The 17,688-nt window shown below is 39.0% G+C and overlaps 1 protein-coding gene and 1 non-coding gene across 2 annotated transcripts in view; one reads left to right on the forward strand and one right to left on the reverse strand.

Annotated features, from left to right (window-relative positions):
• DYNC2H1 (dynein cytoplasmic 2 heavy chain 1) overlaps nucleotides 1-17,688 on the forward strand; it is a 399,579-nt gene that overhangs the window by 87,148 nt on the left and 294,743 nt on the right. Inside the window, exons 40-43 of the mRNA XM_013969394.2 lie at nucleotides 168-297; nucleotides 3,876-4,031; nucleotides 15,287-15,546; nucleotides 16,770-17,016. Of these exons, the coding sequence (XP_013824848.2) occupies nucleotides 168-297; nucleotides 3,876-4,031; nucleotides 15,287-15,546; nucleotides 16,770-17,016 (793 nt within the window). The remainder of the gene's footprint in view (nucleotides 1-167; nucleotides 298-3,875; nucleotides 4,032-15,286; nucleotides 15,547-16,769; nucleotides 17,017-17,688) is intronic.
• On the reverse strand, nucleotides 11,281-11,352 carry TRNAC-ACA. Its single transcript has one exon. It is a non-coding gene; the product is annotated as a tRNA-Cys (tRNA).

The raw sequence follows: 17,688 nt of genomic DNA on the forward strand, positions 1-17,688 counted from the left end.
TTTATAAAACACTCTCCGACATAAATCATAGCAGGATCCTCTGTGATCCACCTCCCAGAATAGTGGAAATCAAAGCAAAAATAAACAAATGGGATCTACTTAAAATTAAAAGCTTCTGCACAACAAAGGAAACTAAACAATTTTTAATGTTTGTTAATATGTTTCAGTGATGAAGAGACAGATCTTAATTCTCTGATAAAATCTTGGTTGAGGAATCAGCCTCTTACATATAGGAATAATCTTGAAAACTGGATTGGGGATTATTTTGAAAAGGCATTACAATGGGTTCTGAAACAGGTAAGATAATTATAATATTTCATAATTATTTAGGCAGAAAGTATAATGACTGACTGACGGTTACATTCAACCGCCTTCTAGTGGCATTCTGACAGAATGTGGGGGTATAGTGAAGGGTAGATGTCTTCACTGCTCTCCCACTGTATTTCATGGTATAACTTCTATTGTGTTACATCTGAAAATACTTTAATTCTTCCATCCATGGTACCTTGCAACACTTATCTAAAAATCTTGAAAACTGGCATGACTTTTGAAGTTTTACTAGCAAAATGATCTTTCTGCCCCATTTTACTATGTCAACAAATACTTGCCTGTATATCATGCTAAATATAATGACGGTATTAAAGTGGAGAAACATGATGAGTTATTTATAATATTATTGAAACATTTGTTTATTTAGCAAAAATTTATTGCTTTTCAAATAGATGTCCTTGATGAAACTTTGCCAGGTGAACATTAATAAGACAGTCCCTTTCACTGAGAAGGGTTTGTGTTACAGAGGAAACTGACATGGGAAAAGATAATCACAATATAACAGGATGAAGAGAGAATTGCTGCCTTCTAGGAGAGTTTTAAAGATGACATACAATTTTGAATTTGAAACATGAATAGAAGTTTGGCATGCAAAGAAGACAATATTCGTGTACTTACATGATCTTCTCAAATTTTGATTTCTCTCATGTCATTGTTTGTATAAAAAATAAACATAAAAATAGAGAAAATAAATAGCAATGAGTTTTTATAAAGATGATTGTTGATGTGAACTTAATTTAGAGGTTAATACTTCAGGGTTGGGCAAATCATATAGAGAAATGGCAATTTCACTTTAGTTTTCTAAACTTTTTTCTTTCCTGACTTTGTAAAAATGAATGGTGGAGGACTAGGGACTTGGGCGAAATGACACAAATGAGATAGGTTTCCCTGGAGACTTCAGGGAAGAGCCGCTCCCCCCAGCCCTCGGTCTGACTGAGCTGTCTGCCTCCTTGTGCTTCTGCAGCAGTGTACTACGCCTTTCAACTATAATTGCTTTCATGCAACTGCAGGCACCTTGAGGGCAAAGATTAAGCCTGTTATATTCCTTATTGTATCCCCAGAAGCAAAGTTTGGTAATAACAGTGTGGTGAATAAGAGTATACAAGCTTGCGACTTCCCTGACAGTCCCGTGGTTGAGACTTCACCTTCCAGTGCAAGGGGTATACTTTGGATTCCTGGTGGGGCAGCCCACCAGGCTCCCCCGTCCCTGGGATTCTCCAGGCAAGAACACTGGAGTGGGTTGCCATTTCCTTACTTGGCTTCCCAAGTAAGATACCACATGCCTCATGGCCAAAAAACATAAAACAGAAGCAGTATTTTAACAAATTCAATAAAGACTTTAAAAATGGTCCACATTAAAAAAAAAAAAACTTAGAGAAATGAATATATGAGCTTAGTTAAATAACTGATGCCTATGCAGCACCTTTTCAGTAGGTGTGTTGTTATTTTGTGAGTATAAAACAAACAAACCTAACCATGCTTTCCAGCGCAGGTGCCCTGAAGTCATCAGCTTGCATGCTGTCAAGTGTTGGAATGAGAGATGTGGCGCTGCATAGAGTGTATTGACTCTTTGACTCTCGCCTATTTGGGATTTGTGACACAGTCACGATGACAGGATAATATTTTTAAGCTGTAGAGTGGATAACCAAAGATTTAGTTAGAAAATAAAGTGATTCTATTCTCAGGTCCTTGTTCTTGTTTGAGAGTTTATGTGTTGAGTGTTCCTTCTTTCTTGATTCTGTGCTTTGTTTACCATGTTGAGGTTCTGAGAGATATACCGTAATGAATGCTCTAGTCAAGTGTTGATTTTATTTATAAGTAGAGCTTTGCTTTCTTGTATTTAGCAAATTAGACAGTCTAGAGGAAAATATGTCAGTTTCCTTTTCCTTTATCTTGCTTTAAAGCTTAGAACTCAGTATGGCCTAAGGTGCTGGATTTCTATCCATCTCCTTCTGTTTTCCCCCCTTTTCCCATCCTATTTCTGTTCTTTGAAAATTATTTATTATGCAGGCAGAGAGATTTTTTTAAAATGTAAATTTAGTCATTTTATTCTCTTAGAGTTTAAAGGCACTGAAGATACAATTTGCACTCCTTATCATGGCCTATACAGTTCCGCATACTCTGGCCCTTGCCTGCCTCTCTGTCTTGAGTCACTCTGCCTTTGCTTGTTCAGGAATATGTTTCTTTTAATTCCTTAAGTGTGCCCATTGCTTACCATTGCATATGCTGAGTTCTCTGTATGCCAGATAGGTCTCACTCTTCAAATATTAGCAATTGTCATCTTCCTTAAGGACACCTTGAGTCCTCAGCCTGAGTTATCCTTTCTCAAAGCACTCTCTTTTTCTGCCCTATAACTTCTACCACAGTGAATTAACCATTTCCTCTACTAGACTTCTGGAGAAGGAAATGGCAACCCACTCCACTATTCTTGCCTGGAAAATACCATGGACAGAGGAGCCTGGAAGGTTACAGTCCATGGGGTTGTAAAGAGTTGGACATGACAGAAGCGACTTAACATAGCATAGTATGTCTGTTAGAGTTGACTTCCATTAAAACAAGCTGCTGCTGCTAAGTCACTTCAGTTGTGTCTGACTCTGTGCGATCCCATAGGCGGCAGCCCACCAGGCTCCCCCGTTCCTGGGATTCTCCAGGCAAGAACACTGGAGTGGGTTGCCATTTCCTTCTCCAATGCATGAAAGTGAAAAGTGAAAGGGAAGTCGCTCAGTCGTGTTTGACTCTTGGTGACCCCATGGACTGCAGCCCACCAGGCTCCTCCACCCATGGGAGTTTTCAGGCAAGAGTACTGGAGTGGGGTGCCATCGCCTTCTCCAATTAAAACAAGTGCTCTGTTTAATTCTCCCTTTAAAAAAAGCTACCTAGCACTACATACAGATTCTAACTATTACTGGTTTTCCCTGTTAACTACCCAGGGCCCCAGAGGCCCATGGATCTCAATAATCTATACCACCTGAGCCCAAAAGTTTCATTTTAAAATTCTGTATAGAGGAAAAGCTCCAAATTGTTTTTAAGCTGCCTTTACTAACGTTTTTTGGTCCAGAATCATTAATCTAGCCTTTGCCTCTAGCTTCTTTTTTTAAAAAATTAGTTAATTTATTTTTATTTTTGGCTGTGCTGTTTCCTTGTTGCTGTGTATGGGCTTTTTCTAGTTGTGGTGAGCAGGGGCTACTCTGTAGTTGAGGTGTCTAGCTTGTTTTTTAATTATCAAGAAGAAATGAGCAAGTGTTATGTTTAGACTGATATTCATTGATTTACCTTTTTAAACATTTTTTTTCAGGTTTAGGAAGTAAACAAACTGGTATCTATTTGAGGACTCACACTTATGGCTAGAAATACACAATTGTATTTTTATTATTACTCTTTATTTTCAATGTTTATGTATAAGTTGAAATCTAAATTTTCTACAACTTGAGTAGTGGGATAAATTTAAATATGATCCTTGAAAAGATGAGTAAACAATCTGTGTATGGTGTTAATTTGCTTGTTAATATTTTCCCTTTGTCTCTAATATGGATTTTAATCAACAGAATGACTATGTGGTAGAAACAAGTTTGGTTGGAACTGTGATGAATGGATTGTCACATCTACATGGATGCAGAGATCATGATCAATTTATTATTAATCTCATAAGGGGTCTTGGTGGAAATCTGAACTTGAAGTCACGTCTGGAATTCACCAAAGAGGTAGTACACATTTAAAGCCTATGTTTAGTCAACATTTTTTGTTAATTTTCATTGACCCTGGGTGTGTGCATGCATGCGTTCTAATAAGTCGCTTCAATCGTGTCTGACTCTGTGCAACCCGTTGGTGGTGGTCTGCCAGGCTCCTCTGTCTGTGGGATTCTCCAGCCAAGAATACTGGAGTGAGTTGCCATGACCTCCTCCAGGGGATCATCTCAACCCAGGGATCGAACCTGCGTCTCTTACCTCTACCTGCATTGGCAGGTGGGTTCTTTACTACTAGTGCCACCTGGGAAGACCTGGATATAGCATTTGGAAGTTACACGTTTAATACAATAATAATACATTTATATTTGGCTTCCCTGGTGACTCAGTGGTAACGAAACTGCCTGCCAGTACGGGAGAAGCTAGTTGGATCCCTGGATTGGGAAGAACCTCTGGTGAAGGAAATGGAAACCCACTCCAGTATTCTTGCTGGGGATATCCTGTGGACAGAGGAACCTAGTGGGCTACAGTCCATGGAGTCTCAGAAGAGTCAGATATGACTTAGTGATTAAACAATGACAGTATTATAGTGAAATGGTTCTTCAGAGGGATGTTAAATGTGACTAAATGAGATGATCAATGTAAAGTGCACTTGGAAACAAGTAATAAGCAGCAGTGTTGGCTGCTGTACCTGTCTTTAAAAGTAGACTAATTTTCAGCCTTGATTGGAGTGGAGTTTGAGAGAGAATGGGTATATCTATATATATGGCTGAATCATTTCACTGTTCACCTGAAACCATCATGGCATTGTTAATTGGCTATACCCCAATATAAAATAAAAAGTTAGCAAAAAAGTGGACCAATCTGACTTCATAGCAAGGACTCTTTTTTTTTTTTTTTTTTGAGAAAGAGAATTAAAACTTATGAAGCCAAAATACTATGTATTATTTGATTCTCTTAAACCATTGTTTAATAAGATTAAGTGGTGGGATTCTTTCTCAAGAGAAATTATTCCTAGAAGCACAGTATTTAATAAAACAGAGCAGACTGACATGCTCCAGGTAGAGTAGGAAGCTCCTAAGTCTCTCTCTCTCACTGCCACTGTCACTTCTGAGAAACCTCAAACCTCCGTCGCTAGCTCTCTGACTGCATGTTTTGAAATCTGCTGCTTCCGCATTTGCACTTTGGCCTGTCAAATGTGAATAAAGTTATAGATTGAGAAGGCTCAGACCCTGTTTAGTATGGACTTCTCAGGTGGTTCAGTGATAGAGAATCTGCCTGCCAATGCAGGAGATGTGGGAGATGAGGGTTCCATACCTGAATGAGGAAGATCCCCTGGAGGAGGAAATGGCAACCCACTCCAGTATTCCTTCCTGAAAAAGCCCCCAGACAGAGGAGCTTGGCGGGCCACAGTACATGGGGTCGTAAAGAGTCAGACACGACAGACACTGAGCATGCATGAATACATTTATGTACAGATTTTCTTTGAATTATGATGGGATTACAGCCAAATAAACTCATCATAAGTTGAAAATATCCTAAGTTGAAAATGTATTTACCTCCTCTAACCTATCAAATATGACTTAATACAGTCTGTCTCAAAGTGCTCAGAATGTTAGCCTACTGTTGGGCAAATCATCTAACACAAAGTCTACTTTATAATAAAGTGTTGAATAGTGTGTAATTTCTCAACTACTATGCAGAAAGTGAAAGACAGTGTGGTTTTAAGTTTATCAGTTGTTTACCCTGGTGATTGTGTGGCTGCCTATGAGCTGCAGTTTGCTTCCACTCACTGCTGCTGCCCGGCATCATAGGACGGTATCATACCTCATATCACTAGTCTGGGAAAATATCAAAATTCAAAGTATGGTTTTTACTGAATGCATATCACTTTTTCCCTGTTGTAAACATGGAAAATCATAAGTAAAGCCATTGTAAGTTGGGGACCATCTGTATAAGTACATAGGTTCAGTTCAGTTCAGTTTAGTCAATCAGTCCTGTCCGACTCTTTGCGACCCCATGAACCACAGCATGCCAGGCCTCCCTGTCCATCACCAACTCCTGGAGTTCACTCAGACTCAGGTCCATCGAGTCGTGATGTCATCCAGCCATCTCATCCTCTGTCGTCCCCTTCTCCTCCTGCCCCCAATCCCTCCCAGCATCAGAGTCTTTCCCAATGAGTCAGCTCTTTGCATGAGGTGGCCAAAGTACTGGAGTTTCAGCTTTAGCATCATTCCTTCCAAAGAACACCCAGATCTCCTTCGGAATGGAATGATTGGATCTCCTTGCAGTCCAAGGGACTCTCAAGAGTCTTTTCCAACACCACAGTTCAAAAGCATAAATTCTTCGGCACTCAGCTTTCTTCCCAGTCCAACCCTCACATCCATACATGACCAGTAGAAAAACCATAACCTTGACTAGACGGACCTTAGTCAGCAAAGTAATGTCTCTGCTTTTGAATATGCTATCTAGATTGGTCATAACTTTCCTTCCAAGGAGTAAGCATCTTTTAATTTCATGGCTGCAGTCACCATCTGCAGTGATTTTGGAGCCCCAAAAAATAAAGTCTGACACTGTTTCCACTGTTTCCCCATCTGTTTCCCATGGAGTGATGGGACCGGATGCCATGATCTTCATTTTCTGAATGTTGAGCTTTAAACCAAATTTTTTACTCTCCTCTTTCACTTTTATCAAGGGGCTTTTTAGTTCCTCTTCGCTTTCTGCCATAACGGTGGTATCATTTGCATATCTGAGATTATTGATACCACCCCCGATTATTTTATAAAATGTTAATAACACCATAAAATACCATAAACTAGTTCAAAGAAGAAAATAAATATGTACCTATGTACCTATATGTATGTACTTATGTACCTATATTATGTATGTACATATATAGTACCTATGTATGTATGTGCCTAAATATATATGTACCTATGTACATATATATTCATTTTCTTCTTTGAACTAGTTTATGGTATTTTATGGTGTTATTAACATTTTATAAAATAATTGGGGGTGGTGTTTGGTGAGCAGCTCTCTTGAGTATGTGGCAGTGGAAGGAGGTTGGTATCCTGGACAAAAGTGGAACTTCCATACACCCTGCCCTGTACGTCTTTTCCACTTGACTGTCTGTTCCTGGATTATGTCCTTGATCATAAACCACCAGTCTGGAGCTGAGGAATCCAAGTCTGGCTGCCAGGAGAAATCCAGAAGCTCCAAAGAGCCCAACCATGTCAGACCTTCCTGTAGCCACACACACACCTCAAACCCTGAGGAAGTGAGTGAGGATCAGTGGGAAGAAGACAGCCAGCCAGAGACCAAGCCCTGAGCCTTTAGAGTGGGAGCGCTGACTGCAAGACCTAGACTACCAGAGAACTCCTAACCCTAGGGAGTATCAAATATTAAGAACTTCCACAAAGGAAACGACTTGAATACAAGACTAACCACCAAGTAACACCCTGTGCAAAGAAAAACAAGACAAAAATACAAGCCCAATCATCAGCAGACAAGATTACCACCACACTCAGCCCTGCCCATCAGAGGGAAAAAACAAACTCAGCACAAATCTCACTGTATAATGAAGTGTACACAAACCACCGGACCAACCTAAGGAGGGCAGAAACCAAAAGGAAGAAAGAATTCAACTTTGAAGCCTGGGAAAAGGAGACCTCGAACACAATAAGTTTAAAAAAAAGAATACATTTGAATCAGTTCTAATGAGGTGGATGAAACTGGAGGCTATTATACAGAGTGAAGTAAGCCAGAAAGAAAAACACCAATACAGTATACTAACGCATTTATGTGTGGAATTTAGAAAGATGGTAGTGATAACTCTATGTGAGAGAGACAGCAAAAGAGACACAGATGTATAGAACAGTCTTTTGGACTCAGTGGGAGAAGGCGAGGGTGAGATGATCTTAGAGAATAGCATTGAAACTTGTAAATTATCATATGTGAAAGAGATCACCAGTCCAAGTTCAATGGATGAGACAGGGTGCTCAGGGCTGGTGCACTGGGATGAATGACTCAGAGGGATGTGATGGGGAGGGAGGTGGGAGGGGAGTTCAGGATGGGGAACACATATACACCCATGGCTGATTCATGTTAATGTATGGCAAAAACCACTACAATATTGTAAATTAATTAGCCTCCAATTAAAATAAATAAAACTGAAAAGGAAGAAAAATACTGCACAAATGAAGGAACAAACTGAAAGCACAGATGTTCAAGTAAATGAAGAGGAAATAGGCAAATTACCTGAAAAAGAATTCAGAGTAATGATGGTAAAGATGATCAAAAACCTTGAAAACAGAATGGAGAAAATGCAAGAATCAATTAACAAAGACCTAGAAGGATTAAAGAGTAAACATACAGAGACAAACAGCAAAATTCTGAAATTAAAAATACTCTAGAAGGAATCAATAGCAGAATATCTGAAGCACAAGAACAAATCAGTGAGCTGGAATATAAAATGGTGGAAATAACTTCTGAAGAGCAGAGTAAAAAGAATGAAAAGAACTGAGGATGGTCTCAGAGATGTCTGGGACAATATCAAATGCATCAACATTCGAATTACAGTGGTCCCAGGAGAAGAAGAGAAAAAGAAAGGGTGTGAGAAAATTTTTGAAGAGATTATAGTTGAAAGCTTTCCCAACATGGAAAAGGAAATAGTCAATCAAGTCCAAGAGATGCAAAGAGTCCCCTACAGTATAAACTGTATGTCCACAAGGAGAAACATGCCAAGACACAAACTAATCAAACTAACAAAGGCTAAACACAAAGAAAGAATATTAAAAGCAGCAAGGGAAAAGCAACAAGTAACATACAAGGGAAACTCTGTACATTTAACAGCTGATCATTCAGGAGAAACTCTGCAGGCCAGAAGGGAATGGCAGGATATATTTAAAGTACTGAAAGGGAAAAATCTACATCCAAGATTACTGCACCTGGCAAGGATCTCATTCAAAATTGATGGAGAAATTGAAAGTTTTTCAGACAAGGGAAAGTTAAGAGAATTCGGTACCACTAAATCAGCTTTACAACAAATATTAAAGGGACTTATATAGTCATGAAATAGAAGAAAAAGATCTACAAAAGCAAACACCAAATTAAGAAAATGACAGTAGGAACATATATATCAGTAATTACTTTAAGTGAAAATGGATTCATTGCTCCAACCTAGAGACACAGACTGGCTGAATGGATACAAAAACAAGACCCATATATATACTGTCTACAGGAAACCCACTTTAGACCTAAAGACACATATAGACTGAAAGTGAGAGGATGGAAAAAATTATTCCATGCAAATAGGAAGCAAAAGAAAGCTGGAGAAGCAATCATCATATCAGACAAAGTAGAACTTAAAGAATATTTCAAGAGATAATGAAGGACCACCAAATGATCAAGGGATCAATTCAAGAGGAAGATACAACAATGGTAAGTATCTATGGACCCAGCATAGGAGCATCTCAGTACATAGGACAAACACTAACAGATGTAAAAGGAGAAGTTGACAGTAACACAATAATAGTAGGATACATTAACACTCCACTCACACCAATCGACAGATCATCAAAACAAAATTAATAAGGAAACATTAAGTGTTAAATGATAAATTAGATGAGATGGATCTCGTTGGAATCTTCAGGACATTCCATCCAAATGCAGAAGAATGCACCTTCTTCTCAAGTGCCCATGGAACATTCTCCCGGATAGACCATATCATGGGTCACAAGTCAAAACTCAGTAAATTTAAGAAAATTGAAATCGTATCAGGCGTCTTCTCCTACCACAACGCTATGAGACTAGATATCTATTACAAGAAAAAAGACTAAGAAGCACAAAGACATGGAGATTAAACAATGTGTTTCTAAATAATAAACAGGTTACTGAAGAAATTAAAAGGGAAATCAACAAATTCCTAGAAATAACAATGAAAACACGACAACTCAAAACCTATCAGTTCAGTTCCATCACTCAATCGTGTCCGTCTCTTTGTGAGCCCATGGACTGCAGCACTCGAGGCTTCCCTGTCCATCACGAACTCCTGTAGCCTGCTCAAACTCATGTCCATTGAGTCGGTGATGACATCCAAACATCTCATCCTCTGTTGTCCCCTTCTCCTCCTGCCTTCAATCTTTCCCAGCATCAGGGTCTTTTCCAAGGAGTCAGTTCTTTGCATCAGGTGGCCAAAGTAATGGAGTTTCAGCGTCAGCATCAGCCCTTCCAATGAATATTCAGGGCTGATTTCCTTTTGGATGGACTGGCTGGATCTCCTTGCTCTCCAAGTGACTCTCAAGAGTCTTTTCCAACACCACCATTGATGTTGAAAAGCATCAATTCTTCAGCACTCAGCTTTCTTTATAGTCCAACTCTCATGTCCATGGTGACTACTGGAAAAAACATAGCTTTGACGAGACGGACTTTTGTTGGCAAAGTAATGTCTCTGCTTTTGAATATGCTGTCTTGGTTGGTCATAACTTTTCTTCCAAAGAGTAAGTGTCTTTTAATTTCCTGGCTGCAGTCACCATCTGCAGTGATTTTGGAGCTCAAGAAAATAAAGTCTGTCACTGTTTCCATTGTTTCCCTATCTATTTGCCATGAAGTGATGGGACCAAATGCCATGATCTTAATTTTCTGAATGTTGAGTTTTAAGCCAACGTTTTCACTCTCCTCTTTCACTTTCGTCAAGAGACTCTTTAGTTCTTCTTTGCTTTCTGCCATAAGGGTGGTGTCATCTGCATATCTGAGGTTAATGGTATTTTTCCAGGCAATCTTGATTTTAGCTTGTGCTTAATCTCAATAGATGCAGAAAAAGCCTTTGACACAAATCAGCACCCATTTATGATTGAAACTTTTTAAAAAATGGGCATAGAATGAACCTCTGTCAACATAGTAAAGACCATATATTATAAGCCCACTGCAAACATTATTCTCAATGGTGAAAAACTGAAAGCATTTCCCCTCAAATCAGGAACAAGATGAGGTTGTCCATTGTCACCACTGTTACTCAACATAATTTTGGAAGTCCTCGCTACAGCAGTCAGAGAAGAAAAATAAAATGAATCCAGATCAGAAAAGCAGTAAAGCTGTCACTGTTTGCAGATGACATGATACTATACTTCTAGGGATATAGCGAAGTCGGTCAGTCGTGTCCAACTCTTTGCAACCCCATGGACTGTAGCCTGCCAGGCTCCTCTGTTCATGGGATTTTCCAGACAATAGTCCTGAAGTGGATTGCCATCTCCTTCTCTAGGGCATTTTCCCAACCCAGGGATCGAACCTGGGTCTCCTGCATTGTAGACAGACGCTTTACCGTCTGAGCCACCAGGGAAGTTGATAGCCCTAAATATACTATCAGAAAATGCTAGATCTAATCAGTGAATTTAGCAGAGTCACATGATATAAAATTTGTACACAGAAATCACTTGCATTTCTGTATACTAACTGAATAATCAGAGAAATTGAGGAATCAATCCCAGTCACCATTGCAACAAAGAGAATAGAATATCTAGGAATTAACTGTACCAAGGAGACAAAAGAATATATACAGAAAATTACAAGACGCTGATGAAAGAAATCAAAGATGACATAATCAGATGAAGCGATATTGCATGTTCCTGTGTTGGAAGAATCAATATTGTGAAAATGACTATATTGCCAAATGCAATCTACAGTTTCAGTGTGATCCTTATGAAAATTACCTATGGCATTTTTCACAGAACTAGAACAAAAATTTCACATTTCATATGGAAACACAGAGGACCCTGAATAGCCAAAGCAGTCTTGAGAAAGAGGAATGTAGCTGGAGGAATCAACTATAGTGACTTCAGATTACACTACAAAGCTACAGTCATCAAGACAGTATGGTAATGGCACAAAACAGAAATATAGACCAATGGAACAAGATAGAAAGCCCACACATAAACCCATGCACCTGTGGGTACCTTATTTTTGACAAAGGAGGCAAGAATATACAATGGGGCAAAGACAGCCTCTTCAGTAATTGGTGCTAGGAATACTGGACAGCTACGTGCAAAAGAATGAAGTTAGAACACTTCTTAATACTGTACACAAAGATAAACTCAAAAGGGATTAAAGATGTAAATGTGAGACCGGAGACTGTAAAACTGTTAGAGGAAATCATAGGCAGAACACTCGACATAAATCAACACAAGATCCGCTATGACTCATCTCCTAGAGTAATGGAAATAAAAACCAAAGTAAACAAGTGTGACCTGGTTAAACTTAAAAGCTTTTGCACAGCAAAGGAAACTATAAGTAAGGTTAAAAGGCAACTCTCAGAATGGGAGAAAATGATAGCAAATGGAACAACTGACAAAGGATTAATTTCCAGAATATACATACAACTCAATACCAGAGCAACAACCCATTGAAAAAGTGGGAAAAAGACCTAAACAGACATTTCTCCCAAGAAACATACTTATGGCTACCAAACACATGAAAGGATGCTCAGCCTCCCTCATTATTAGAGAAATGCAACTCAAAACTGCCATGAGATATCACCTCACACCAGTCAGAATGGCCATCATCAAAAAATCTGCAAATAATATATGCTGGATAGGGTATGGAGGAAAGGGAATCCTCTTGCACTGTTGGTAGGAATATAAATTGATACAGCCACTATGGAAGATGGTATGGAGATTCCTTAAAAAACTAGGAATGAAAGCACCATATGACCCAGCAGTCCCACTCCTAGGCAAATACTCTGAGGAAACCAAAGTTGAAAAAGACACATGTATACCGTTGTTCACTGCAGCACTGTTTACAATAGTTAGAACATGGAAGCAACCTAGATGTTCATTGACAGATGATTGGATAAAGAAGTTATAATACATATACACAATGGAATATTACTCAATCATAAAAAGGAACACATTTGTGTCAGTTGTAATGAGATGGATGAAGCTAGAGCCTATTATACACAGTGAAGTAAGTCAGAAAAAGATAAATTTTGTATACTAATGCGTATATCCTGAAGATAGTACTGAAGAATGGTACTGAAAGATGGCACTGAAGAACTTATTTTCAGGGGAGTAATGGAGAAACAGACATAGAGAATAGACTTAGGGACATGGGGAGAGGGGAGGAGAGGGTGAGATGTATGGACAGAATAACATAGAAAGTTACATTGCCATATGTAAAGTAGGTAGCCAATGGGAATTTGCTGTATGGCTCAGGAAACTCAAAACATCGGCTCTGTATCAACTTAAAGGGGGATGGGGAGGGAGGTTCCAAAGGGAGGGGGTATATGTATACCTATGGCTGATTCATATTGAGGTTTGACAGAAAACAAAGTTCTGTAGAGCAATTATCCTTTGATTAAAAAATAAAATTATGAAAGATTTTTTAATAGGCTAAAGTCTGGACTGCTGGCAACGGAATGAAACACCAACACTGCAGAGTGGTTTGAATCTTTATATTTTAACACTTGCTTCTTACAGCTGCTTTATTTTATATCCCTTGCACAACAACCTACAGGGCAAGCTGCCAAGCACTATGATTCAGAGACTATACAGTGCGCAGGCGCAGGGCGAGATAACTTTTACCTTGACTTATTTACTGCAGCTAAGACTTTGTTTTGGGGAACTTCCTTATCAACTTAGAATCCGTTTTGTCCCAGGGTCTGTTCCTTTTGAGGAATCAGAGAAACATCCTTGTGTGCAAGAAATGTTCTTTTCCCATGGGAACAAACAGGATTCTTAGCTGAACATCTCATTTGCAAGAATGTTCAGCTCAGGTTGAGAGTCTCGTTTGCAGGCACTTCTCAACCTTTCTTAAACCTAGTTCCCTACACTGGGCAGAACATCTCGTTTGCAAGAATGTTCAGCCCTGGTTGAGAGTCTCATTTGCAAGCACTTCTCAACCTTCTTTATACCTTGTTCCCTACACTGGACTATGTTTTTTGTTAGATATTTTTGTACCTTTTTAGCTATATAAATGGAGAAGGCAGTGGCACCCCACTCCAGTACTCTTACCTGGAAAATCCCCTGGATGGAGGAGCCTGATGGGCTATAGTCCATGGGGTCACTAAGAGTTGCACACGACTGAGTGACTTCACTTTCACTTTTCACTTTCATGCATTGAAGAAGGAAATGGCAACCCACTCCAGTGTTCCTGCCTGGAGAATCCCAGGGATGGGGGAGCCCGCTGGGCTGCCATCTATGGGATCGCACAGAGTTGGACACGACTGAAGCAACATAGCAACAGCAGCAGCTATATAAATAAATATAGTTATTTTATTCATTTTAATCTTAAAGTAGCATATTTTTAGTCATTTTTTTAACCAGAAGAGTTTTCCAGTTGTAAATGCTTAGATGGAGCAATCATTATAGATCTTTTCTTTATTTAGTGCAAAAGTCGTTTCAGCTACATTGTTTATAAAGCCAAATTCTATATATTAAGGAATTTCTTCCTGTTGACTTCCACTGAAATAATTGAACACATATTCATTGAGGTTGGTTCCAACATTATGTTTCTGCATTTTTGTCATTTTGTTTCATTGATACTACCGTTTATTACTTTCTCTGTTGTGTTTTTCTTTCCGTCGCCCATTTGTTGCCAGATGCTTCTTATTGTTACCACTCAATATCTTATTGACAAAGTCAATAAAGGTATTGAGTTGCATTAGGGTTAGCTCCCTGCTGTGTATCTGTATGGATGACAGTTTTTGAAAGAGGAACAGGTTGGGAGCAGTAGTGGTGACAGTGTAGTGGACAGTTATACTGGAAATGACAGGTTTAGGAGTCCTACATTGTGTTATTTGTAGTTTAGTTTTCATAAGAACTCAATTGGAAATTGAATGTGTTTATACGATATATGTGCGGACTGCTCTTAAGTCACTTCAGTCGTGTCCGACTCTGTGCGACCCCATAGACGGCAGCCCTAGATGAATTTTATTTATTTGCTTGAATGATCATTTAGAGAATAATATGTGAGATAAAATGTTACTATAATTATTAAGGATATTTAGTAAGTTTAGTGCATGTGACGGAGAAGCAAATGGCAGCCCACTCCAGTGTTCTTGCCTGGAGAATCCCAGGGATGGAGGAGCCTGGTGGGCTGGCATCTGTGGGGTCGCACAGAGTTGGACACGACTGAAGTGACTTAGCAGCAGCAGCAGCCGTGCACGTGAACTTTTTTAAGAAGTAAGATGATTCTCTTCGGAGCATTTACTTTAAAGAATTAAAATTTCACATATTCTGTCTGGAGTATATGAAAATCTCTCATAACTTTTTCTTCTTAAGGTTTTTAACTGGGCACGACAATCTCCTCCAGACCCTCACAAACCACTGGACACGTACTATGACTCAACTAGAGGACGATTAGCATCTTATGTGCTGAAGAAGCCAGAAAACTTGACTGCTGATGATTTCAATAATAGCCACACTCTTCCAGTTATTCAGACTCCTGACATGCAGCGAGGTCTAGACTATTTCAAACCTTGGTTAAGTCCTGATACTAAGCAGCCGTTTATTCTTGTTGGACCAGAAGGATGTGGCAAAGGGTAAGAGCGGAAAAATAGTAATCAAGATGCCTGTAATGGATTTATGCATCTCTCCTGTTCTAAAATGATTTAACAGATTTTGTTACATGTTTTTGGTTAAAGTGGCAGGTACATTTTCATGAAGGACTCTTTATTATCGCTATTTGTAAAAATAATATTACTATAGAGAAAAATATGCCCTTTTTTCCCCACCAAGTTACGTGTTTCCTGATGGAATCAGAGAAATCTGAGAAAATAACCTTAAAAAAATCTGTGCATAGAATCACAACAAAATGATTAGTGCATGTGAACATTTTTTTGGATTGCATTACCGACTCAATGGATTATGAATAAACTCTGGGAGTTGGTGATGGACAGGGAGGCCTGGCTTGCTGCAGTCCATGGGGTCACAAAGAGTCAGGCACGACTGAGTGATTGAACTCAACTGAACTGAACTGAGCATTTTTTTTTAGAGGTAAGATGATTCTCTTTGGAGCATTTACTTTAAAGAATTAAAATTTCACATACTCTAGAGTATATGAAAATCTATCACAAATTTTTTGTATACTTTTTATGTATACATAAATGGTTTTTATGTATACTTTTTTTCAAACTAAATTATTTTTTGTGAACCTTGATAATTGTTTTGGCTGAGTCTCAAGAATGCCTTAAAATATGAATTTATTTTTTTTTCCACTCTAAAACTTAGAAATCTTGTTTAGTAGCTATTGATAGTTGTAGAAATCATATCTATTGTTACTACTTTTTCCTTAAACAGCATTGTAAATAATTTAGAAATGGAAATATTTAGAATTAGAAATCTTTGGGGCTTCCCTGGTGGCTTGCTTAGTGGTAAAGAGACCATCTGCCAGTGCTGGAGACATAGGTTCAATCCCTGGTCCAGGAAGATTCCACATGCCGCAGAGCACCTAAGCCTGTGTGCCACAACTATTGAACCTGGGCTCTGGGGCCTGGGATCTGCACCTACTGAGCCCCTGCGCTGCAGCTGCTGAGTCTGTGTGTCCTAGAGTCTGTGCTCAGCCTCGAGAAGCCCCCATGAAGAGAAGCCTGCAAACCGCAGCTAGAGTAGTCCCTGCTTGCTGCAGCTAGAGAAAAGGACGTGCAGCAGTGAGGACCCGGCACAGCCAAAAGTACTTAGGTACTGAATAATAGAAATTGTATTTTGAATATGAAGAGTATTTCTCTGGTTGCATTTATGAGGTTGAGTGTTTTGTCTTTCACAGGATGCTGCTCAGGTATGCGTTTTCCCAACTCCGGTCTACTCACATCGCCACAGTTCACTGTAGCACACAGACTACTTCCCAGCATCTCCTGCAGAAACTGAGCCAGACTTGCATGGTCATCAGTACTAACACTGGCCGAGTGTATAGACCGAGAGACTGTGAGAGACTCGTTCTATACTTAAAAGACATCAACCTACCCAGGCTGGACAAATGGGGCACCAGTACTTTGATAGCTTTCCTGCAGCAGGTGGGTAGTATCCCTTGAAGTGTTTTGATATAATTGGAGACAATTTAATTTCACTAACTTTTCTTATAGATAGAAAATCTGCTTCCCCCCTTAGGACCATTGTGGGAATTAAATGGAAATTAAACTCCTGAAGCACCTTATTCCTGTCCCAGGGCTACTTTCTTTGATCTTACATTTAGAAATTAGTATTACATAGAGACGCTGTTTCAAAAGAATGGAAACAGCTGCTACCCCACACTGTTTACCTGCCCTTCATTCCTGAAAACAGAAACTGAGGATGGTGTTAGAGTTGCACAAGTTTTGGCTTCATTCTTCTGCGTGTGCACTCTTCCAAAAACAGTTGTGTTAATATATTTCCTCAGGCATGCCTCAGTCATTGGGGAAGGTTTTCTTTATGTGATTTATATCACACTGGGAACTCGAGCTTGATAATCAGGTTCACATTTTGCTTTTCTATGTAACTGCTGAATATATTAAAACATGTATAGAAAAAACCCAAACTGTTTTCCTTATATTTTCCCCTATTTTTCACTTTTTTTGATAACTGCAAGTAGATTTATATTAATAGTATGATCTGGACTTTAATATTTATTTTGAAAAGCATTTTAGAAGTGAGCATAGTTGAGCTAACATTAACTGAACAGTCTTTTTTAATTAAAAAAAATTTGTATT

This window comes from Capra hircus, chromosome 15 (assembly GCF_001704415.2).
Source record: "Capra hircus breed San Clemente chromosome 15, ASM170441v1, whole genome shotgun sequence".
NCBI classification, from domain to species: Eukaryota; Metazoa; Chordata; class Mammalia; order Artiodactyla; family Bovidae; genus Capra; species Capra hircus.